A 25571-nucleotide genomic window follows, 5' to 3' on the forward strand; every position below is an offset into this window, starting at 1 on the left:
ACACAAATGAAGCACAATTGTTATTGTCTTAGAGTTATTAAGGGCTGTCGCGACCACAATATTAATATCGCTACTGAGTATAGCCTACGTTTAGTTTTTTTCTATGTCTTGTTTTAGTGCACGTGTATTGAATTTTCAGAAAGTTAATAATCATAACAAGAGTAAATAGAGTAATATTTCACACCAGCTGGCTTTTATATGTCATTAAGACTGTGTGCCTTTGTGATTTGTACATATGTTCTGTAGATCTAGAGAGAGAGAGAGAGATTGTCTGAGCATGCATGATTACTTGCGTCTGTCCTTCTTCAGGTCAAGTCATGTATTTGTGGAAAAAAGTCAGTTTGCCATCAGTTGTCAGAAGATGAAAGCGATATCTTTGTCATAGCATCCTTTCAGCGTTTAAGGGGATTTCCCATCACTGCGTCTGCGATATTCAATGTATTGAACAGCCTATGGCATTGTTCTCTATGAAGTGAAACATCAGTTTCAGCATTACCCAGGTAACGCATTGATCGTCGATTGAACCTTGCAAAGTGGCTTTAATGTTAAACTATTTTCAACATCTTGTTTAATTAAAAGATGGTACCTTTCCGCCACCTCCTGGCATAATAATGTAACTGCACTGACTGACAGCTTGTGTAAAATGAGCGCAGGAACAAGTCCTCTAACTGCTGATGTCAATAACACTGTTGGAAAGCCTCTTGTCCAGTCAGATTCGAGAAACTTACTATTAAACATATATTAATATACCAATGAGCTTAATACACATACACACTGTGTGTGTGTATAGATAGATAGATAGATAGATAGTATCACATATTGCGATATTCACTCAAATCACTGCAAGGGAAATCTCTTCACCACGACACTGACAGCCCTAGTTACCAAGAAAATATAGCATTTTCATACTAGATTTAGGTTGGGTTGTCTGACAGTGTGGGTGGGGGTCCCTGGTTTACAATCAATCAATCAAAAAATAAATAAATAAATAACTTTGAATCATTCACTTTTAGATTAGAAAACTTTGAGCTCAGTTCAAACACATCCAAAGCTCTTATCAGAATCTTATCACAGTGCAGGTAAAGTTGTCTGACTAAGTACAATGTACAGCTTATAATACTCCATATAGGACAGTGACATACTGAACTTCACAATGTTGTTAGTATGCATTAAATAAAGCATCTCCAGTTTATATTTTGTTCAGCTTATTTGTGTATTTCTCAAAACAAAATGTCTATTATATTATTATTTTTAACATACATATTATTATTATTTTTTACCTTAAGTAGGTTCTGTAGCTTTTATTCCATGCTTCAGTTGGAAACTTCTGCAAGAGCCCAAATGCAGTCTATTCAAAAACTGTGTATGCTGTCACCTGCTGGACTGTTAAAGACAGACAGTCAATCACATATGGCCACATATGGTACTGTGGTCTTTCAACACACAGAGGGCAACCTAGTCATTTAAAAAAAAAAGTTTTTTTTTTCTTTTTCACTGAAAACAAGATTATATAGACAGTCTGTTGCGAACACCATGATACTTCCAAAATGCTCCTGTTTTCTCCATATTTACCAATTTGTGAGAATTTATTTATTTGCTTGGACCCCACAGAACAGACGACTTTTATTCTCTAGTTTGTTGCCACAACAGCAGATTTCTCCACCACTGAATAGATGCTATGCAGGTTGTTCCTGTGAAGTCAGCAAAGTTTCACTGTTGAGACCCTTATCAGCCACTTTCACATGACCGACGAGTGCGTTGTCAGTGGACAGATCAGTCATGTTAGGGTATGTTTGTGCACACACCCTTGAAGCAAAAAACAGTAACTCATTGTCTAGGCCTATTTTTTAAACCAACCCACACATATTTTTTTAGAAGAATTTGGCTGATCAACAGTCAGAGTTCTGTGCAAAAAGATGGTGTCCACCAAACATTCATGCAGTTTTAGTGACAGACTTTCCAGAGAAACAGGAGCGATGCAGTTATTTTAAGCTTTAATTCCTCTCCAGTCCTAATGGTTCCTGAATGGAGTGAATAGCACACATTTCCTTTGAGGCTAGGAACGTCAGGAGGGGGTGGGGCAGGGAATTGGGCTGGGGTTGAGGAATGCCACATTGTGTTTAGCCTTTTGTTCCCATCACTTTGGGCAGTCTCAGATGACTCTGACACGGCAAACAATCACCTCCCTCCCAGCCGTCACAGGTACAATGAGAAGGGCAGTTAGTTAGCACGAAACAGGAAGCACCAGCTCTAAACTCTGTGGCAGGACAGAACAGCCCGTCGCTCCTCGAGGGAGGAGTTGTGTACAGCTCCTTATTTGGTTGAGAGTGATCACATGGCCTGCCGCGTCTGAACAACAGTTGGGAAGAAGTCAGAGAACTTCGAACTCTGGCGAGCCCAGGAGACTTGGGGTGAGACAGAGAAAAAAAGACTCAAGGAATATAACACTGAGCACATGGTGTGAGGGAAAATGCCCACAAACTTCACAGTGGTGCCGGTGGAGGACACCCCTATATCAAATCCAGACTATGATGAAGAGATAATGAAAGAAGAGGACAAGGACGAGCCATACACGGCAGCGGGACCCAATTCAGGTGAGAGCTTTCTGTGGAAAAAAATTCTGCCTGGACATGTGCAAACAGAAGAGGAGAACTTTTAAAGGCTTATTGTGCAAGGCTTGGGTTTTCTTAAAAGCGTCTGTTTACAGCAGGGCTGTCCAAACTCGGTCCTGGAGGGCCAGTGTCCTGCAAAGTTTAGCTCCAACCCTAATTAAACACACCTGAACCAGCTAATCAAGCTCTTTCTAGGCATAGAAACTTCCAGTCAGGTGTGTTGAGGCAAGTTGGAGCTAAACTCTGCACCTCCAGGACCGAGTTTGGACAGCCCTGGTTTACAGTAAGCGCATCCTCAGAAGCAAATGTGTGCCATGTTCACTGCCATGTGTTTGTGAAATCATCTTCCATGGAGTATAAACAATTGGTGGTTTCTTGGTGCCTTTTTTCCCCTTCATTTTCCTGTTTCTCTTTTACTCTGACATCTTTCACTGTTTCTCTTTAGATTAATTACTTAATCTGTTGCTCCACTTTTTTGTGTAGAAAAAAAGAAACCTTAAAGTCAAGTTGCACAATGTCTTCTATCCTGGACGTTCTGAACTTTCTTTTGTGGATTCCAATCAAATTTAAAGGATCAGTTCACCCAAAAATTAAAATTCTGTCATCATTTACTCCCCCTCAAGTTTCAAATCTGTATGAATTTCTTTCTTCTTCTGAACACAGAAAATGGCATTTTGAAGGATGTTGGTAACCAAACAGTTTCTGACCTCCATAGTATTTTTTCCATACCATAGAAGTCAATAGCTACCCTCAACTGTTTGGTTACCATTATTCTTCCAAATATCTTCTTCTGTGTTTAGCAGAAGAAACAAATACATAGGTCTGGAACAACATGAGAGTGAGTAAATGACAGAATCTGAATAAGAACTAAATAGATGTCAGTTCATTCTTTGGGCATTTTAAGTTGCATCAGGATTCTTGTCATGTTGCTTGTTGTATCTTTATTTACATCAAATGAGGAAGTTGCTGGTCGATGTTCCTTCATTTTCTGACTTGACACACTATTGGAACAGGTGTAATCATCTTAAAGTTTATCGTTATCCATTCACATAAGAATTGCATAATCCAGAAGATTTTTTTTATGTGTGTTAATGTGTGTACAGGGGTGTGTAGCAGAGCTTGTTGTTCATCATTATGGAATTTGTCCTCTTTCTTTTAACTGGCCTATTTAAAACTTTCCATGACAAAAATAAGTTTAATTGTGCTGTTTCCCTTTTAAGATGAAATGCTGCTTGTGAAAAAACCTTCCAGTGGCTGTAAAGGCATTTTGTATAGGCTGCATCAGATGAACATTTAACCCTATAAAGCCCTATTGTAGAGTACATGAATCTCTTATAAATTAACAAGGTCAGAACTTTGATGAAAAACCTGCTCTACATGCCTTCTACCCTCTGATTGATAGTTCATACATACAACTATAAAAATGTCCTATTCAGGTTATCTTTTTAATGTGAAAACTTTATAAAGTAAACATAAGAATAAATGGTCATTTTTATTATTTCACCATTTACTAGACTGAAACAACTTAGTTTTACTTGATTATCCATGCATAATTTTATATGAAAAATCATGTTAAAATGCAAGTATCAAATATGATACATAAGGCGTTTGGGGAACATTTATATCTCAATCATCATCATTGCATTGCCTAAATACAGAGATCATAAAACTAAGCATTTAATATAATCTTGTGTTATTAGGAGATCTAGAATGAAAACTAATTTACATGACAAGCTGTCAGAATTTCATCTTATCTTTTGGCCACATAAATACCATTTGCGCTAAATTGAACACTTTTGCTCAGTTTTGGCCTCTGAATAAAACTGATGTTTTTTCCCCTCCTCAAGTAGGTGCTCCCTATTCTTACTACATCATACATATATCATAAATATATCAATGGAATAAATTAAAATATAATTTTTTATATATATATATATATATAGATATATATATATATATATATATATATATATATAATATAAACAATATAAACCCTTAATATTATCTTTGGCCAAATCTGTTATACTTTTAAAATCAAGACTTTATACAGTAAATGCATACCAACTGAGCTTTCCCAAAACATCACAAATTCGTCCCTTTGGGATTTCATTGTTTATATACAAAATTAGCTGTGTACAGGATGATAAACACAACTTACAAGCCACACGGAAGGAATTCTCAGGAAAAGGATGTTTCGGAAACCTTGAAAGCTTTTAATGAACCTCCTCTGTTATTGTTCTGTTTTCACTGTGGAAAGAGACTGGAAATTAGATCCAATGGCAGCACATGCCTGGGAAATAGATATTTTACCAGTTTACTAATACAACTTTAAAATCAACTTTCTCAGTCTGTCTAACAGCAGCAATATACCTGTACCTCAATGCAGCACTGAGTCCAGTCTTAAATCTGTTCAGTAGTTTGTTTGATTGTCACTGTTTAAAACCTACAAAATAATTTTCATTTACACGTCTAATATTTAGTTAAATATAAATCTTTAAATGTTTATCATAATCATATTATACCCACTTCAGTAATTTCGCACTGGACACACTCCTTAAGTTTTACTTTGAGATGTTTCTGAAATGACACAAATGAGGTCTAGCATGCCGATGAACTGGATTTCAGTTTTTCTTTCTGCAAATATTTTCTTTCGGCTGACTAACTGGTTTTGAATAAGCCTTTACTGTAATCCCCCCTCCCCTCCTTGAGTTGATAAGAAGTCATTCAAGACTCGCACTCAGTCAGTGATCCAGTACAGAGGGTTTAAGAAATACAGGACAGAGCCTGTCTGATGTTGTTTTTGAACCTCAGATAGGACAAAACAAACTGGAGGGCAGGGAGAGGCTGATATCACCTACATAAAGCATGTACTGGAATAAAAACCGAGTGAAGAAGTGAGAGAAAGAGACAATCAGATATGAGAGGTTGGAGACTTGGACAACTGCTGGAACACAGAGACTGGCTGCTCTCCTTCACATGGACCACCGTCCTTCTTGACAAATCTAAGGAGTTTGTCTAGCGTTGCTTGCAACAAGTCGAGAAGACTAAGTGAAGACTACTGAACTGTGGTTCAACAGACAGACTGGCATTAGAGCAGACTGTACAGCAATTTCCTGAGGCACAGTGTTCTTACTCTTTCGCCTTTGTCTCCCTCTCAGCATGGAGTGTGAAGAAGGTTTGAATGTAGAGACATTAGGTGAGTTAGGATCTCATTGATATGGATCATCAAAAGATCATTACAATGGCAAGAGTAAGCTGATTTTAAATCATGTTGTAATTAATTTTGAGCATTTGAAATTTCACATACTGGAAAAATACTTGTTTGATCTATATATAGCCTATACATTGGTAATGTTTCACTTTCTTTTTTTACCTTTAACATATGTTTCTTACATTAAGGCAGAGGTGTGCAGTAGACGTAAATCTGCTGTTGTGAAGGTTTAAGAAGATATAAACGGATTAAAACATTAAAAACCATATAATGAGTCCTAGTTTGAGGGAACACATGTTGAGTGTTTTCTGGACAGACAAAAAATTATCTGGATGATCTGTTTGTATTTCACCTTCTCAAATGTCTTTTAGAAAAATATCTCATGCTTGTTTGCTGCAAATATTGGCTTGGTGAATGCAAACAATCATGGCATATTAATCAATATACTGGCATTAAACACTTTTTGGGTTATTTCAAAGATGACAACATGAACCATGTTTTCAACAGTGTCTAGTAAATGAAAGGGTTCAAGTACATTTCTTGACCAAAATAACAGATGAGGAGTGATGTGGAAAATGTGAGTTTTGTAATGTTTTCCCAAGACCAGAACAAACATGTCTTGTCAAGTTGTTAACACTTTCATTTTTATTATTTTTTGTACTTATGTCTGGTCCAAAGCTAACAACACTAAAAAAAAAAAAACAGATGAAACTCTAATTTAGATTAAATGCACTACATGCATTTTGCTGAGATTTTCATCCTGATTTGCAGTTTAGAGAAGTTGCTGAAAGTTAGAGAATGTCACAGACTCTCAGACTATGTTCATCCAGCCACAGGATATCAAACATGCCTGATATTTTGAGCAGATTTTAGAATGTTTGTTTTCATTTGTTATGCATCTTCTAACAATGAGGTGCATGTTTCTGCGTGAGTTTGTTGTTTTTGGAGTTTTTAAAAATGGTATAGCGTATTCCAGCCTAAAAATCAACCTGTCTCTGATTTAAACCATATTTGTGTTTTCTCTCATTTGCCAGGTGACGAGACTCCCAGAGAAACCAGCTCTTTAATCAGTACAGATCATGATGACAGCATCTATGGCAAGAATATGGCTCTCTATGAGGTAGGCTAACAAACTGCTTAAAATCAACCCTTTCATCTTTGTGCATCAGCTATCACTGTTTGAGAACATTGTTCAAATAAAATACCTCACCTTGTTTATATAGTGTCTTTAAATTACAATTCAATGTTGTATGTATTAAATAATTTGGCTGCTCCGTGTCTTTACTCACAGGATGAGATGGACAGCACACCTATGGTGTCATCTCTTCTCAACAAACTGGCCAACTACACCAACATAACCCAGGGGGCCGTCGAGCACGAGGAGGCGGAGAGTGAGGATGGGATTCAGAGGGTCACCGTAAATGTGAGTCTCCAAACTGACTCGCACCGAGATGGTTAAAAGACTCTCAAACACGCATTGAATTCACCGCTTCTGCAGACATTTTGCTGGTCTCTCCGTTTGTCCTACATAACTGAAATGTTTTCGTTTTATGTGTCAATCTGTTTGAAGGGCCCTCAGATGGGCACATTTATAGGTGTGTTCCTGCCCTGCATGCAGAACATTCTGGGTGTGATTCTTTTCCTGCGGCTCACATGGATAGTGGGTACCGCGGGAATCGTGGAGGCCCTTGCTATCGTCTTCATGTGTTGTTCTTGCGTGAGTTTTTTTTCCATTTTCAATTGAAAAACACTTTTTTTTGGGACTTACTATAACCTAGTGTATCCAGGTGGGAAAAGAAACATGAAGCCATTTCTTCAATCACTTAATAAAAAAATGCCGTTTTGACAGTTTTGTCACACAAAGAAATTAAACACTTGACATGGCCAAAAGTATGTCAACTCAACACTTCCTTATAATTCTCTGAATTGGTTCGACTCATTATCGGATTTCAGTGACAAATCTTGATTCTATAGAGTGACATTCTAGACAACTATGCGCTTCAGGCTTTGTGTCAGACTTTAGAACAGTTTCATGACAATGCTGAAATTGAGACCATTTTGAAATTTTTTACCAAGTCAGGTGTGAATAACTTTACTAGCCTACTCAAAGTCTGGTACTGTGTGTTTTTTTTTTTTTTTTTTTTAATAAAAACTAATAGGACTGCAATAAATAATTTTTTATGTTGTAATTAAGTAAAATCATATTTCTTTTCTTTTAAACAGTTTAGAGTATAAAACTCGAAACCTTTGCAAATCTTTGAGTGTGTAAAAAAATCTGTCTTCCAAACCATGCCTTTACCTAAATGCACAATTTATATTTTAGAACTGTCAGAATGAATTTCACAAGAAACTACATATGTAATACTCCAATGCGTGTCATGACATATTCGTACACAGAGAAAAGTAGCTGTGGGTAGCAGGAAGCTGACAGTTTGTTGTTGCAGACAGTTTGTTAACAACCCACAAAAATGGTTATTTATTTGTTCATTTGCTTTGCTAAGATTGTCCTGTATCCGTGTACACTGGTACCTCAAACCACATTCATCCACACAGGTGGTAAACATTTTTAAAAGATACAGTTTGAACATTGACTTTGGCTGCCCTGAAATATTAAAAGTAAAACTGGAAAGCTCTGTAACAATTAAAACTAAAGGTGAATTCTAACAAAAAATGAAGTAAATAGAAAAAAAAACAAATTGCCAATAGAAATAAAATTTATAAAATAAAATTAAAAATGAAGGACTTTAATAACCTTGCATCAAGCATTTATAGGTTTTGTCTTTGGGTGTCTACATACGTTTGGCCATAAGAGGTATTCTTATAGCCTTTATGATCATATATTTTCGACTCCCATTTAACAAAATATTTATCTGTTTTACATCTGTCTTTTTTCTTATCTCTAGACCATGCTGACTGCAATTTCAATGAGTGCCATTGCGACTAATGGTGTAGTGCCTGGTATGATTTCAATCTGCTATGTCACTCTTTTATATATTATTTTTATTATTATTGACTCCATAATTGTTTTTTTTAGTCAACATGATTCTCTTTTCTTCCCACTTTAGCTGGTGGTTCATACTACATGATCTCCAGAGCATTAGGCCCAGAGTTTGGAGGAGCAGTGGGTTTGTGTTTCTACCTGGGCACCACATTTGCAGGTTCTATGTACATACTAGGAACCATGGAAATTTTTTTGGTGAGTCAAAACTTAGAGACCAACAATAACAATTTCTGGCAAACAAAAACAGTACTCATTCAGCACTACAGAAGAGCTTGTGTCAGCACTTGAACTATCACGAGTCAGCAGATTCTATCATTAACTTAGCTTTTCATTGTCCTTGACATAACCTCAAAAATCACATTAACTTATGCATCCCTAGTATGATAACAATAACCCTTTCTCTCCTTTCATACCCTGTTACAGACATACATAATGCCCAATGCTGCTGTGTTTAAAGCAGAGACTGGAGAGCCAACTGGAATGCAAAATAACATGCGCATTTATGGGACATGCTGTTTAGTTATCATGACTCTGGTAGTGTTTGTTGGAGTGAAATATGTCAACAAGCTGGCTTTGGTCTTCCTGTCCTGCGTAATGCTGTCAATTATGGCCATCTATGCAGGGGTCATCCAATCTGCCATCAAGCCTCCCAATTCTCCGTGAGTAGTGCTGTGATTTTTTTTTTACATGGACATTTGAACTTTACACGGCATAAAACATTATGCTGCGTTCAAGTGTATAAATTATTATGTCTCACATTCAAGTCGGAAACATGACATGCAATTAGTCTTTACAAAACGTTATATTGTTCACATTATATTTTGAACAATAAACCCAAATAACTACATGTGAATTCAAAATGATGAAAAAGAATTAAAAAGCAGCACAGTGGAGGGCAAAATCGTTCCACTAACGGGAAGCAATGTAACAAATTCTCATGATGCCCATGATGTTATATACGAATTATATACAATTAAATTATATAGGATTCTGGCCTGGGCTACCTGGCGTGACATTACAACAAAACTGCATCTGCAAGTTTCTGGACACTTCATTTTTTTATTTTATTGTAATTTTATTATTTATTTATCTGTCTAAATGGGTCTAGAAAAGCCTACGGCTTAGGATTTGATTAAAATATGATACAGCTTAATTTACAATGTTTAAAAGTTTACAATATATTGACTATGATGGAGCATATTATTTGAACACGATTACATTACAGGTCTCTTTTGTACATCAACAGAGTTTGTCTGCTAGGCAACCGCACCTTGCAGAATTCTAGGTTTGACAAGTGTCTAAAGACGGAGCTCATCAACAACGTAACCACCCCCACCCAACTATGGAAGCTTTTTTGTGAAGGTGGCATTGAAAATGCAACATGTGATGAATACTTCACCCATAACAATTTAACAGAGATTCAAGCTGTCCCTGGCTTGCTCAGCGGGGTCATATCAGGTGAATACTCAAATAAAACTACACACCAAGCTATACAAATCTCATTTAACCTGAAATTAGTTGAACACCACAAGATTTCATGATGATAACAAAATTAAATAGTCAGTTGCTCAGTGTTTTACTGTGTGTTAATGTTTCTCCTAGATAACATGTGGGGACACTACGGACAATACAGGGCAATAGTGGAGAAGGAGGGACAGAGTTCAGAACGAGCTTCAGATAACACCAATGACATTTCATATTATGTCCTCAATGACATCACTACCTTCTTCACCCTTCTGGTTGGAATCTACTTCCCTTCAGTTACAGGTATTTTAAACCAGTATGACTTTCTTTTTTTCTGCAGAAAGGTGAATTTTTGCAGTACTGGTGAATTTCAGTATAATTAAAATGAATGTGGGATTTTCAAGCTCCAAAATGACAAAAATCACCATATTATTACAACATCTCTACAGTCACATGAAGCATAGTAAAGTGACTGGAAGGCCAACATTTTCATTTACATCTGCCTAGTTTCATAATATTTTGAAGGCTTTACATAAAAAAAAAAAAGTGTGCGCTTTTATTTTTTTACTCGCATGAAATTGTAGCAAAAATGTCAGTGCTCTAACAAGAGCTATTAGCTGAATACATAAATGACAATTGCTGTTGAACGCAAATAAATGCATAAAGAATTCAAACTCAGAACAGAAACAGAAAATGGATGTAATGAAGATCAATTTCCAGTGAAATATCTTTACAATCCTCTAGTATGCCTTTAAAGGAACACTCCACTATTTTTGAAAATAGGCTCAATTTCCAACTCCCCTAGAGTTAAACAGTTGAGTTTTACCATTTTCGAATCCATTCAGCCGATCTCAGGGTCCGGCGGTTGCACTTTTAGCTGTAGGATCGGCTGAATGGATTCGAAAATAGTAAAACTCAACTGTTTAACTTTAGGGGAGTTGGAAAATGAGCCTATTTTCAAAAATAGTGGAGTGTTCCTCTAAGTCCATCATTATGTGTGTATTTTGAGTGGCAGTTTCTCTGTGCAGGTGATAAGGTTGTAGGGTGTGACAGTGTCTGAAATAGACAGTTTATAGTTACAGTGTGTCTTTTCCATTTGTTTATGTAAAAACAATTAGGTTTATGAAAGCCAAAAGTAGCAAAAATGTGAGCAGTATATGAGCCCTTCACAATGTTACTTGTGCTTCCATGTATTTTTAGTTTTTTGATACCGTTTTGGCTACAAATGACTAAAAACAGAACTTTTTTACCTTCTTCGCTTACAAACGATAGGATCTGCAGGTTTGGTTTCAGTGAATTGTGGGTAAATATTCACTTCACTGAGTACGCTTTTAGTTTTATAGAGAGAGAAACCTCTTCAAATGATTCAAAGTGTGGAGATTCAGATGGAATTGCAAACTATTTCAAGAACATTTTTCGAACCCACTTGGCCAATTATTTAGAAGGAACCAAGTCAAAAGAGAGATTCTGTGCAACATTGTATAAAATATTGTTGATGTATTGAAAGACATTGTGCCTAATACATCAAATAGCTTCACTACTAAAAAAAACTGTGGTTTAAAAAACAAACAACAATATTGAAAAGTTCAGTTAAACTATTTGCTGTGGGAAAAGTGTTTTAAAAGAAATGCATTAAATGTTTTTCTCTGATTTTCACAGGAATCATGGCTGGGTCGAACAGGTCTGGAGATCTTCGAGACCCTCAGAGGTCCATTCCCACTGGTACCATTATGGCTATTGCAACCACCTCCATTATCTGTATCTTTTTCTGCAAAAAATTAAAGCCTCTAGGGAAAGAACTTAAAGCAGTTTGTTTTGTAAACAATTTTATAATGAATTATTTGACAAGTCAGATTAATACCTTAATAATGCTAAACAGACCTTTCCTGTGTGGTGTTATTTGGAGCATGTATTGAAGGTGTGGTACTGCGAGACAAGTAAGTGCTGTTTGGTAATAAATAAATAGTGGTTTACAAAAATGCTTGCTAAATCAGTTCAGCTAAGACCTGCAGTCACAGTTTTAATATATTCTTCCTGTTTTTGCATGCTTGCTTTCGTAATAGGTATGGTGAGTCAGTTAAAGGGACTCTAGCTGTTGCAACACTAGCTTGGCCATCTTCGTGGGTGATTGTGATTGGCTCATTTTTCTCCTGTTGTGGGGCGGGGCTACAGAGCCTCACCGGTGCTCCCAGGATCCTTCAGGCTATAGCTCGAGATGGCATCATGCCATTCTTACAGGTAACAACATGCCCTGCCTTCTGTGATATTTTATTTGGTAAAGGCACATTTAAATGTCCTGAGGCACAGGTGTGTTTGAATTGTTCTTACTTAAAAAAAATATATATAGAAAGAAAGAAATGACAGTTCGCAAAGCACTTGACTATGAAGACTAACATGTCCTACTTCTTACTGGTAGGTGTTTGGTCATAGCAAATCTAACGGTGAGCCAACCTGGGCCTTACCCCTAACTGCAGCAATCTGTGAAATTGGGATCCTCATTGGTTCCCTGGATCATGTTGCTCCCATCCTCTCAATGTGAGTGTTTTCTCCTTGCTTTTACATCTTTACTTTGTGACATAACTAGACCCAGACGGAATCTTTTTTCTTCTGCTTTGCACTGACTTAAAAATCTGTAAAATCTGTGAAATTTAAAGGGGTCATATGATGCTGCTAAAAAGAACATTATTTTGTGTAATAAAATTTGATGTTTATGCGGTTTAAGGTTCAAAAAACACATTATTTTCCACATACTGTACATTGTTTCTTCTCTATGCCCCGCCTTTCTGAAACGCGTCGATTTTTACAAAGCTCATCGGTCTGAAAAGCGAGGTGTGCTCTGATTGACCAGCTATCCAGTACGTTGTGATTGGCTAAATTCCTCAAGCGTGTGACGGAAATGTTACGCCCCTTACCATACTGTGATGCCGTGCCCCGTTGCGATGAGACAAAAACATTAAAACCCATTATAAACTAGGCATTTGTTGCATCCAGTGGGGACATAATTACGGATTATAATGACTTATACTGTCTTTTTACACGTTGCGTTGCATCGCGCCACGTAAACCATGTCTGCCTTTGTGATCGGAGAAATGACAAACAACAAGTGCTACTCTACACTGCTCAAAACTCATGTTTGAATCACCAGTGGCAAATCCTTTAAATAATGAAAATGTATTTACAGATTGTGAGTCAGAACAGCCGGCATTGTAGGCTGCTCTCCTAGGATCAGGAAACAGTCCTCCATAAAATGCCTTGCACACATCTGAATATTTGGGTTGAAAAATAAGCGTTGTAAATACAGCTTAACCACTGATTTCTAGTCATGTCCTCTTTTGGAAGGCCAAACAAAGTATTTTCGCTTTCGCAACGAAACAGACAGCATCTTCACAACATGGCGACGGCGGTGGCAGCAACAATAAAGTTACGCCTTCTTTCTTTGCGTGAACATTTGGGCGGTGTTATGCAAATCTTCCCACACAGTGACGTAGACATGTGGGGGCGTGTTTAAACGAGGCGTTTTAGAAGGGCGTGGACCAGTCTTAACTTTTATAAAGAATATCTCTTTGGGTTTGAGACTTTATTCTTTGCAACTTTAGGGATCTTATCTATTCACGAACAGCTTGTAACACTCCAAAGAGAAAGGAAAACTTGAAATCGCATCATATGACCCCTTTAAATTTTTAAAATGTAATCAATGCAAAATTGCATTGAAATACTCATTGCTTGACTAATTTAAGTGCTTAAATATATTTTAGATGCAATCACACAATGACATACGACTTAATATTCACAATATTACTGCTTTTGCTGTATTTTGGATCAAATAAATGCAGGGTTGGTGAGCAGAAGAGAATTCTTTAAAAAAACATTAAAAAATCTTCCAGTTCAAAAACCTTTGACTGGTAGTGTAATTTTTATCCATTTTTATTTCAGTTTTAGATTGAGTTATTTTGGGAAATTTTAGTATAAGTTAACCTAAATGAAAAGAAATCAGTTAACATTTATTTTATTTCAAATAAACAAAATTGTTTTTTTTATAGTTTATTTACTTCCAATTTCTACTTTGCAGGTTTTTCTTGATGTGTTACCTCTTTGTAAACTTGGCCTGTGCTGTCCAAACTCTTCTACGCACCCCAAATTGGAGGCCAAGATTCAAGTTCTACCACTGGTAAGTAACACTTTATGATTGTTCGAGCAACAAGTCAAGTCACCTTTATTTATACAGCGCTTTATACAATACAGATTGCTTCAAAGCAGCTTTATAAGGATAAATAGGAAAATAATGATTCAAAAGTGCAAACAGAGGTCAATTCGGCTGTAAAGCAGCTCTAAGAAAAGTCGAGGGGCCAGTTTTCCTCAACAAGCAACAGCTTTGTGGGAAGGGCATGTTTTGTTGTCCTGCTACATGCTTTCAAATTCATTCTGTTACATGGACATTGGTTTTTCATTAACCAAACAAGTGTAGTATAATACCTATTAGTTCCATCTGCATGTAAACTGAGGTAGAATGGACCAGTCTGAGTTAATGTTTGATTGTGTGAACTACCATTAAATGCACCATTGAGCTTTATACAATACAGATTGCTTCAAAGCAGCTTTATAAGGATAAATAGGAAAATAATGATTCAAAAGTGCAAACAGAGGTCAATTCGGCTGTAAAGCAGCTCTAAGAAAAACAATAGTGTCTTTGTTCAGCTGAGGTCAGTTCAGTGTTGATTCAGTTCCATTCAATAACTGTGTAAAGATCATCAGTTATGAAAGTAGATTAATTCAGCTTTAAAGCAGTCCTGTAGAAAACAGTGATGTCATCATTTCAGTTCATAAACATAGTCACGATGTTAAGACTGTCTTAACTAGTGTGACCAACTACCTTTTTGAAACCGACTTTGACTAAAGAAATTATTAACTTTAAGACTAGTCTAAAAAGTTTATGCAACCGGCCCAGATCACATCCAACAATGTCAGTATGGTCAATTCAATAATAAAAGCAACAGTAGCAAGGAACCCGAACACCATTGGTATCAAAAATGGAGAAAACCAAGCTCAGTCGAGGGGCCAGTTTTCCTCAACAAGCAACAGCTTTGTGGGAAGGGCATGTTTTGTTGTCCTGCTACATGCTTTCAAATTCATTCTGTTACATGGACATTGGTTTTTCATTAACCAAACAAGTGTAGTATAATACCTATTAGTTCCATCTGCATGTAAACTGAGGTAGAATGGACCAGTCTGAGTTAATGTTTGATTGTGTGAACTACCATTAAATGCACCATTGGATTTGTTTAAATGTCTGCAGGTCCCTATCTTTTCTTGGGATGAGCCTGAGTCTGTCCCTTATGTTTGTCTCATCTTGGTACTATGCTTTGGTTGCCATACTGTTTTCTGGATGCATCTACAAGTACATTGAATACAGAGGGTAAGCAAGTGTCTGTCATATTGATAGTGTTTTATAGCAAAATGTTCTATATTAACTCCCCATTTTATTTCCCCTCAGGGCAGAGAAGGAATGGGGAGACGGGATTCGAGGATTATCCCTTAATGCAGCTCAATATGCCCTAATAAAACTGGAGGAGGCGCCACCTCACACCAAGAACTGGAGGTGAGCATCCAGAAGAATCCAGTGCTGTATAAGCTTCTTCATACTTGACAGAATCTAAGACAAATATTTCAAATGTAACTCATCTTCCAGACCTCAGCTGCTGGTGCTCCTAAAGTTGGACTCTGACTTGGGGGTAAAACATCCATGTCTGCTCTCCTTTACCTCACAGCTGAAGGCTGGGAAAGGCCTGACCATCGTCTGCTCCGTGCTGGAGGGCACCTACATGGCTCGTGAGGCAGATGCGAAGCTCTCTGAAAAGGTAAAGGCATACAGTTAAAGCCAAGCTTCTTTGTCTTTCATAGCAAAGCCAATTTGTTTTTGGCTTTGACAACTCAATAGCATTCTTTGAGGTTATTGCGTATTCCAGGGTTTCCCAAACAGTGATTCATAAATGAAATGCACGGTGCATTATTAAAATGATCAAATATTATAATTTTTTTTATTTTACAGTATAATTGTAATTTACAACTATAATAAATATCTGTCTCGATTGGTATAATTACAGTTAAAACATACCACTGCTACTAATAATGATAATAATAATGAACATGTCAATGTGTTGTTAAATGTTTTGAAATATTAACTTTAAATCGTTTGGGAACCCCTGGCACATTCTCTAATCCAGTGACTTCAAGGGTGAAGTAATTGCTGAACAACTACTGTCAGCAAATGTTAAGGGAAAAAAATGAAAAGTAATTTTTCCAATTTCAGGCATAGTTTTTCACATTGCCCTTCAGAACAGCTTACAACCATACGAAAATAATAAATGCACCACCAAATGTTGAGGTTTTTCATTGTATATACTCTATATACAGCAGAAAAAAAAATTGAATGTTAAAAAAAAAAAAGTAAAACAAACAAGGGCTTTTCTACATCACTACAATGGCCCCATTTCAAAATGCTGGCAATATTTTATGTTGTCAAATTAGGCAATTTAGAGCTTATAGTACATAAAAATATATTGTATAGAATTCACATAGAAATCTCACAGTTTATGGCGTTCATTTGTGTGGTTACTCTGGTTTGGTTAACAGAAGGTTGCTGGCTCAAACCTTGCAAAAAGCATGCCATGACCATTGTGCCCTTGAGAAAGACACTTAACTGCAGATTGCTCAAGAGTGAAAGTCCTTGTAATAAGTTATGGCTTATGGTGACATTGTATGACAATCACAAAACAAATTTTAATCTACACTGTAGTCAATTTTTTTGTCATTTTGTTAAATTAAGTTCAGGGATTAGTAGTCATTAAATATAGACACATGTTGCATTTCTAACAGCATTTGTACGTATCTCCGCTTATGTCAGCTCCAGTACATATTGTATTTACCATACTTATGTCAAACTGAAAAATATTCAACAGAGTTAACTTACTAACATTATCTTGTTTTTGTTTTTTCTTCTTCACAGAATATCAAAGCGGCCATGGCAAAGGAGAAAACGAAGGGTTTCTGTCATGTGGTGGTGTCCTCTAACCAGCGGGATGGTTTCTCTCACCTGATCCAGTCTGCAGGCCTGGGTGGCATGAAACACAATGCAGTGCTGATGGCCTGGCCCGCCAACTGGAAACAAGCCGAGAGCTCCCTCTCTTGGAAGAACTTCATCGGTGCGCATGTGTCATTTTCTGATACTAAGCTGCCATAAAGTCAGATAATCATTTTAAGGCAATGAGGTCATGGATTATTAATGAAGATTATAAGGCTTAAGACTGTAGTTGAGCTTTATTTTGAGTGAACTTTTGTAGGCTTTGCATCTAAAAGTTCCAAAAACGCTGCAATGTTACAATAATTCCACATCATTTTAGATCAGTTTGTGAAATGTATTTGTGAAAAGTGAAGTACAGTAAATAATATAAAATAGTAAAAACTAAAATGATTTGTCCCAAAGAAACCGTCAGAGAGACAACAGCTGCCCACCAGGCCCTGTTAGTGGCGAAAAACATCGATACATTTCCCACAAACCAGGACCGGTTAGCTGAGGGTACCATTGATGTCTGGTGGATTGTCCATGATGGTGGTCTACTCATGCTTCTTCCGTTCCTGCTCCGCCAGCACAAGGTAACACAATGTCTGATACAGAAAACTGATATTTTTTTACCAATAGTTATCAGACAGTGCTTTTCTCTCTCTGAAATCATATAGGTTTGGAGAAGGTGTAAGATGAGGATCTTCACAGTGGCTCAGATGGATGACAACAGCATCCAGATGAAGAAAGACCTACAGATGTTCTTGTACCATCTGCGTCTTGATGCAAAGGTGGAAGTTGTGGAAATGGTGAGATACAATTTTTATCTGCATTGATTTAAAATCAATTATAATGGTTTAATAATAAATATTTATAATTAATGTTTACGATTTAATAAATGAATCACATTTTGATAAATAAAAGATATGTATAGTATAGTATGTGTGGTGAAATGTTTACAAGATCCTGGAAGTTAACTTTTAGTTATGTCAATATCTTTGTAGCATGCAGGCGATATTTCGGCCTTCACCTATGAGAAGACCCTTGTGATGGAGCAACGCTCTCAGATGCTGAAGCAGATGCAGCTTTCTAAGACAGAGCGAGGGAGAGAGGTAATATTTCTCCAGCAATCCATTCTTTTCTTATTGCTGTCTGGTTATTATGGGACTGTATGGGGTATAAATCAATGTGTTTGCAGTCAATACACTTTATGCAGAGTCATAAGTTTTAAGGCTTCAAGGCATTGTCAGGATACTGTTTAACATGAGGCCTCTTCCTCCTACTTAACAATTTTGGATTATTTACAATGTGGCGACTGCCAGATTCAAAGCATCTCGGATGAATCCCGGAATTCCATCAGGAGGAAGCCCTGCAGAGAGAAACCAACTCAAAGCAACAAGTTTCAAGTGCCAACTATAATTCTGGACGAGGAGGTAGCTCAGGGGTTTACCTCTTACTGATCCTATATGTTTACTCGCTGTCAACACTACTAGTACCAGATAACCATCCTGTCCACCTCTCCTGAACCATTCCATCAAAACGAGCTCTTTTCCACTGTGGCTGGTGCCTGCGCTGGAGCCGGTGACTTGGGAGCTGTGGAAGTTGTGCCCACTGACATCACTGGTCCTTTTGTTTGAGACCAGGATTTTTGTGTGTAAAAGCACAACTCGCTGCCAGATTGGGCACCATCTCTGACACAAGCCCCTGTGGAAAAGCAGTAATCCCTTCTCATTGTGAGACATGACAGAGCCACAGCTTTCACCAATGGCTGCCTTTTGCAGCTATAATTCTGCTATGTTTTTTACCTCATAAATTGGAAAATTCCTTATTATTTAGCAATAAGCATAGCATGGCAATGAAATGACTGTGGCCCTGAAAATGTCATAGTTTCATTTGTTTACTGCATGTCTGCATGTCATTATGGAGCATGAGAGTCTCGATACTGAGTTTTGAGTGAAAATGTTTGCAACTCCACTAATTATTCTACTTTATTTTAAGATTGTTTATTTAATCAAACTACACTACCATTCAAAAGTTTGGGGTTGGTTAGATTAAAAAAAAAGCTCACCAAATACAGCAATACTGTGAAATATAATTACAATTTAAAACACAGGTTTTCTATTTGAATATATTTTAAAATGTAATTTATTCCTGTGATGCAAAGCTGAATTTTCAGCATCATTACTCCAGTCTTCAGTGTCACATGATCCTTCAGAAATCATTATAATATGCTAAATTAGTGCTCAAGAAACATGTCTTAATTACCAATGCTGATAATATAATATAATATACATTTCTTATATTTATTAAAATGTGATTAATTTTGTGGAAATGGTGAATGTTTTTTTTTCAGAATTCTTAGATGAATAGGTTCAAAAACAGAAGAGAGACATTATGGAACATTATAGATCTCTTTTAATATCACTTTTGATCCATTTAGTGCATCCTTTCTGATTTGAAGTATTAATTTCTTATTATCATACTGACACCAAACTTGAGCAGTAGTGTATTTGTTTGTTTACTTTTGTTTTATGTATTGAAGAGGTTATTCTTTTTTGGTTATTTACTCCGTGGTCAGTCTAGTTACTAATCCATAGTTTGTGGATATCGCAACATTCCCACAACATTCATTCCCTGCTGAAAAGATCAGCATAACTGATGTGCTGGTGGTAGCTTATCCAGTAAGGCTTCCCTGGTCAACCACCTTGATCAGCAAGCACACCAAACCAGCATAAACCAGCCTGGACCACCAAGGAAATTTCCTTGGCCCAAGCTGATCTTTTCAGTGGGTCTTTTAACAAAGTTTGTCTATCTAGGTTCTGCCAGTCTGCTATCCAGCAGCATTTTCAGTGAACATTAATGGAGTTTGTTGTTGTAAACCGAGTGTGTCTTGCTCTTTCAGGCTCAGCTGATTCATGACAGGAACACGAAGTCACATGCCACACTGAATGACAAGGCCACGCCAACTTCTGACCGGGTCCATATGACCTGGACTAAAGAGAAGCTGAATGGTGAGAGAAACCGCCATCGGGAAGCTCACATGACTGTGCGGGACATCTTCAATATGAAACCGTAAGTTCAATAAAGACTGTACATCAATAAAGTCAATTTTGCAGTTCATCTGAATCTGTTTTATCATGTTTCAAAATAAAAAAGTAGGCTTTTTTTATGCTAAGACATTTTGTTTTGTCCTTCCAGAGAGTGGGAGAATCTGTAAGTTTCTTTGACTCTTGTGCAAGCAGTTTGTGTGCTTAAGAGTCTATTAGTTGTCTTGGTCTGTGTTACAGTAGTAGATATAAACAGGATGTGTTGCATGTGTGTCACACTAAACATGCGGCATGAATTGGTGTGTGTCTCTGTGTGTGGCCTGCTTGAGTCACAGTCACGGCATGTGTCAGCATGAAGCATTGTGACATAGATGTTTCTGTTTGCATGTGTTTCAACACTAACTTTGTGCTTGCTTGAGATAACACCTGCAGTTAGTCAGCTAGTATGATGGTATGTATTATTTTTAGTGCTAAGCTGCAGATTATTGACCATTAGTTGTATTAATTAAGAGTGTAACAGGTTTTTATGTTGTGTTTTGTTTATTGATGCTGTTGACTTCTGTTTCTGGCTATTAACGCATACTTAACGTTTAACATATGGATGAAGTGTACATTAATTTTACATTTCACTTATCTAGGGCTGTATGGATAATTCAGGCTTATCTGTTCTCTAGATAGTTCTTTTTTGTAATCCTTTGCAAAGATAAGGATTTAAGAAATATCAGAAGAAAATTCTGAAGAAGTAAAACAAAAAAAATCACATCTCTATCACTCAACCTTGAATCCTGCACTGTCTTTAAGAATGTAAGAATATAAGTCTTTAAGTTTCAACGCATTTTTAAGGAAATACAATCAAATATATTCATTTCATAATGTAGTAAACAATCATGTATGAATCTCTACTAAAGCTGCAGTACTTTACCAGTTTAATTGTTCAAACATACACTACTAACTACAAACATACACTAATATTGAAATGTTTGGAGTCAGTAAGGTATTTTTTTTTTTAAATGAATACTGTTATTTAGCAAGAAGCATTAAACTGATCAAGACTAATAGTAAAAAACATTTACGTTATTACAAAAAAATCTATTTTAAATAAATGCTTTGTTTAGCTGGCAATGGTAATAAATGCTTTGCTCTATTTTAAATGCAAAACAAAAACGTTCATCAATTTTGAAGGGAGAAAAAACATGGTCTCACTGTGTGTGTATGTGTGTGTGTATTAAGGAAAATTCAGCTTTGCCATCACAGGAATCAATTACACTTTAAATATATATTTAAACCATTATTTAAAAATGCCAATAATATTTCTGAGTATTAGTTTTCTGTATTTTTGATCAAATAAATGCAGCCTTGGTGAGAGACTTCTTTCAAAATCATTTAAAAAATATTACTTACTCCAAATGTGTTAATTTATGTAAAAATATATACTGGTAAGATATTTTATGATTTCTTTTGATCTTAAAAAATCGTAAAGAAATAATCTACTGGCCTAATGCTCACCATTAAAAATGTAACTGACGGTGATAACATCATTTGAATACTAAATTGTGATTTGATCTTCTACTTTACATTCATGTGCATATTCAGTTGTTTTTTATCTTTCATACATTATGTACAACTGATATACTATTGTTCATGTTTCCCAAAGCTCTAACTCTTAATGCTAAATGTGAATGACTGAATTTTTCACAGGGATCAGACTAACGTGAGAAGAATGCACACTGCAGTCAAACTGAATGAGGTTGTAGTCAACAAATCCCAGGGAGCCCAACTGGTGCTGCTGAATATGCCAGGACCACCCAAAAACAAGGGCGGAGACGAGAATTGTATCCTTTCATCAGCCGAATGCAGACAGTTGCACGTCTGCTTAAAAACAGGCTGTGATACGTAATGGAATGAATCTTGATAACATGGTCTGTCATTTTCTTTCAGACTTGGAGCTTAATTCGTAGTGAGTTACAGCTTAAATGTCACCTTCATGTACAGCAGTTCTGCACACTTCTCCTTCACTCTGAGGTCAGACATGGAGTTCCTGGAGGTCCTCACAGAGGGATTGGACCGGGTGCTGCTGGTCCGAGGTAGCAGCAGGGAGGTCATCACCATTTACTCATAGCAGATACTGAGGAGAGTCAGGACAGGCAATAGCACTCCAGCTGCAGGTCAGCACAACACATTTGAGGATCCAAGAGGATTCTTCTCAATATCTTTTCATTTAGAGTTGTCCACTCGTGATTGGCTCGACAAACACATTTTAATACCAAGTGTAAACCGGGTCCTTGGATGTGGTCTTTAATAATCATTTAAATAAAGACAGGCCAAAGACTTAGATTTATCCCATAAGACTTGAAGAGAGTGACATCAGCTGTTGCATTGCTGAGTCATATGACTACAAGGGACAGTGTTTGAATCATTAAAGTGCTTGTAATTTATATGTATTAAATGTATATATGTTTGTATCTTATCACATTCTTCTGCTGAGCTTTATGCACTGTGATGTTAGTCCGATTCATAAGATTTTTGTTTTGATATCAGTATTGCTCACTTTGCAGTATGTGTAAAAATCATGATTATATCACCAGCCAAATCATATGGTTGAAGCCTGTTAGTATTATTATTTGTTGTTGTTGTTGTTTTAATACAATTTTTCCCCTAAATGTTTAATATGTAGCATTTTTGCAGTCAAGTTTCCATCCAGTTTTTGCGCTGCTTTATCGACAAAGAGAATATGCGTAAAAAAAAACTTTGCGAAAATTGCTGTCTACAGCCTGTTTCCATCCAACTGGCCTTTTACCGATAACATGGTGTGCGTGATGTCATCCCTAAAAAAAAACAAATTGTCGCATAAGTTTTGGTGTATCGCAAAAAAAATTGCCCTTGAGCTGTTTCCATACATAATTTCAACTATTTCGTAAATTTTATAGACTGTTCTTCATCCATTTGAAACAAAACTGTATTATAGCCTATTATCAAAGACTATAGAATACCTTGCTATTATTAAATTGTATACGCCTGCATAAAATTGTTTTTAACAAGTGTCATGAGTTTATTTTTTTTACTTTGTTATAGACTGTTTAGATACTTAATCATCAAGCATTATTCATAACTAGGTGCAGTTGTATTAGCCTATCATTATTTTTCTGATTAACCTTTAGAGGAAATGTTCATTTCGGTTATTTTATTTCTCCTAACCAACAACCGATGGTCGTTAAGCCATTATTAACCGACAAGATTGTTAAATTACAATTAAATGATATTTGAATTTATACGTGGCTGTGACCCAATAAAAATACCAACATTTGTTTTCCTGGGATTAAAGCCCCTTTTCTTGACAAAAAGTGTTTCCAAACTATTTTTTGTATCGATATAGAATTTATGTGCTAAAGTTAAACGATACTAATACATAATGTCGACACATGAGAAATTTTATTGATAAATGGCATTTCCATCAGCTATATCGGTAAAAACTTTTGAAGCTCTAAAAAAATTTTGTAAAAAAAATCCTTGGATGGAAACCTGGCTAGCGATGCTATATAAGAACCATTTAGGTAGAACTGTGAAAAGGTTCCATGGATGTTAATGGTTCTTCAATAAAGAACCTTTATTTTTAAGAGTGTAAGTCCATCATGAAGGTAAATTCAGTGTTCATAGAGATCTTTTATAAAAAAGTGTAGATAAAATATTATAGTGACGGAATTGTTTATTGTTGAATATTTTCTGAAAATGTTTTTAATCAACGCACGTGGAACTTATAATCTTGCATAAAACTGCAGACAGGCCTGTTGCACAATGCACACCCTCCTCTCCAGTAGAGGGAGATTAACACAAACCATTATTTCGTGTGTGTGTGTGTGTATGTGTGTGTGTGTGTGTGTGTGTGTTTGCACGTTTATATATTATGGTGGGGATTTAAACCTGAATACACACAGACTCATGGGGACTCGTGTCACGGTGGGGACCTAAATTGAGGTCCCCATGGGTACAAAAGCTTATAAATCATACAGAATGAGCCGGTTTTTTTTTTTTTTGAGAAAGTAAAAATGCAGAAATTTTCCTGTAAGGGGTAGGTTTAGGTGTAGAGTTGGTGTAGGGCGATAGAAAATACGGTTTGTACAGTATAAAAACCATTACACCTATAGAGAGTCCCTATAGCTGACCTGTGTGTGTGAAAATTTGATTAAAGAAAGGAAAAGAGTTACAAACAGATAAAAAGACTTTTTTGTTCTTAAGTCAATTGGATCAATGAAAGGTATTGCTCAAATTAATTTATGAAAACAAAAGAGAGTTCTGGAGTTTGAATATTTGCATCTGTGAATGTGGAATTTTGCAAGCAGCTAAATCAGATTCACTGCATCCATTTTTTAGACTGTTCTTAATCAATAAAACCCAGCACTACATCCTTCCAAAACAGGACACGTTCATTATACATTTGACTTCTAATGAAACCTAACATCTTGCCCAAATTTCTTTGTAAATGGACAGTTCCAAAAGAGATGAACAACAAGAGGGAGTTTCAAGAGAGTCATCACAAAATGAGCAACTAGAGAAAAAAAAAAACATTTTTCATGTAATGATTTGCATTTCAGCTTTCAGTACTATTGACTAGACACTGTGGCAGGACTGAACTTAATATGTTTTATATTTATTTTTCTGTGGGTGCTCTCCATTTACACTGAACAGTCCTGAACATTATACAGATGCATCTCAATAAATTAGAATGTCGTGGAAAAGTCCATTTATTTCAGTAATTCACCTCAAATTGTGAAACTCGTGTATTAAATAAATTCAATGCACACAGACTGAAGTAGTTTAAGTCTTCGGTGGACATTAGGATTTTATTGTAACCACTAAATATTTTTATATATACCAAATAATACTGACCATAAAAGAATATAGGGACTTTAGGGAATAACTGTTCCCTTTACCTTGTAACACCCAAACTACAAGCTTACCATGAGGCACTATTTTGAGTTTATTCCCATGGCAAGTTTTCTTATCATGTGATTTGGAATGACTAATTTCAACAGCTCACAGTTATAGTGCATGTCCCGGTGCACACTAACATAAAAACACACTGTATCCAGAGCTATTTTTATCTCACCTGCCCTCACATAGGGGTAAAACGATTATAGTTATATTTTTGACAGGAACTTTTTTTTTAGCAATAGGGCTTTCT

The 25571-nt window shown here is 36.4% G+C and overlaps 1 protein-coding gene across 5 annotated transcripts; it reads left to right on the forward strand.

The window, feature by feature from the left end:
• The first annotated feature begins 1556 nt into the window (after positions 1–1556).
• On the forward strand, positions 1557–24087 carry slc12a7a (solute carrier family 12 member 7a). 5 transcript variants are annotated; one of them, XM_016272129.1, is made up of 26 exons: positions 1557–2594; positions 6858–6943; positions 7115–7246; positions 7394–7540; positions 8727–8781; positions 8889–9019; positions 9248–9483; positions 10071–10282; positions 10427–10591; positions 11948–12046; positions 12168–12225; positions 12352–12526; positions 12705–12823; positions 14358–14456; positions 15582–15701; positions 15780–15884; positions 15975–16143; positions 17292–17487; positions 17769–17938; positions 18023–18154; positions 18350–18457; positions 18668–18778; positions 20248–20417; positions 20544–20558; positions 22091–22224; positions 22420–24087. In XM_016272129.1, the coding sequence occupies exons 1-26, from the start codon at positions 2471–2473 to the stop codon at positions 22509–22511; spliced, it is 3360 nt and encodes a 1119-aa protein (XP_016127615.1). In that variant the 5' UTR covers positions 1557–2470; the 3' UTR covers positions 22512–24087. The 5 variants fall into 5 exon arrangements, with proteins under 5 accessions (XP_016127615.1, XP_016127625.1, XP_016127642.1 ...); XM_016272147.1 differs by lacking the exon at positions 1557–2594 and adding an exon at positions 5486–5808; XM_016272139.1 differs by lacking the exon at positions 20544–20558.
• The last annotated feature ends 1484 nt before the right edge of the window (positions 24088–25571 follow it).

Source organism: Sinocyclocheilus grahami, unplaced genomic scaffold (assembly GCF_001515645.1).
Source record: "Sinocyclocheilus grahami isolate Dianchi unplaced genomic scaffold, SAMN03320097.WGS_v1.1 scaffold5.1, whole genome shotgun sequence".
In the NCBI taxonomy this organism is placed as follows: domain Eukaryota; kingdom Metazoa; phylum Chordata; class Actinopteri; order Cypriniformes; family Cyprinidae; genus Sinocyclocheilus; species Sinocyclocheilus grahami.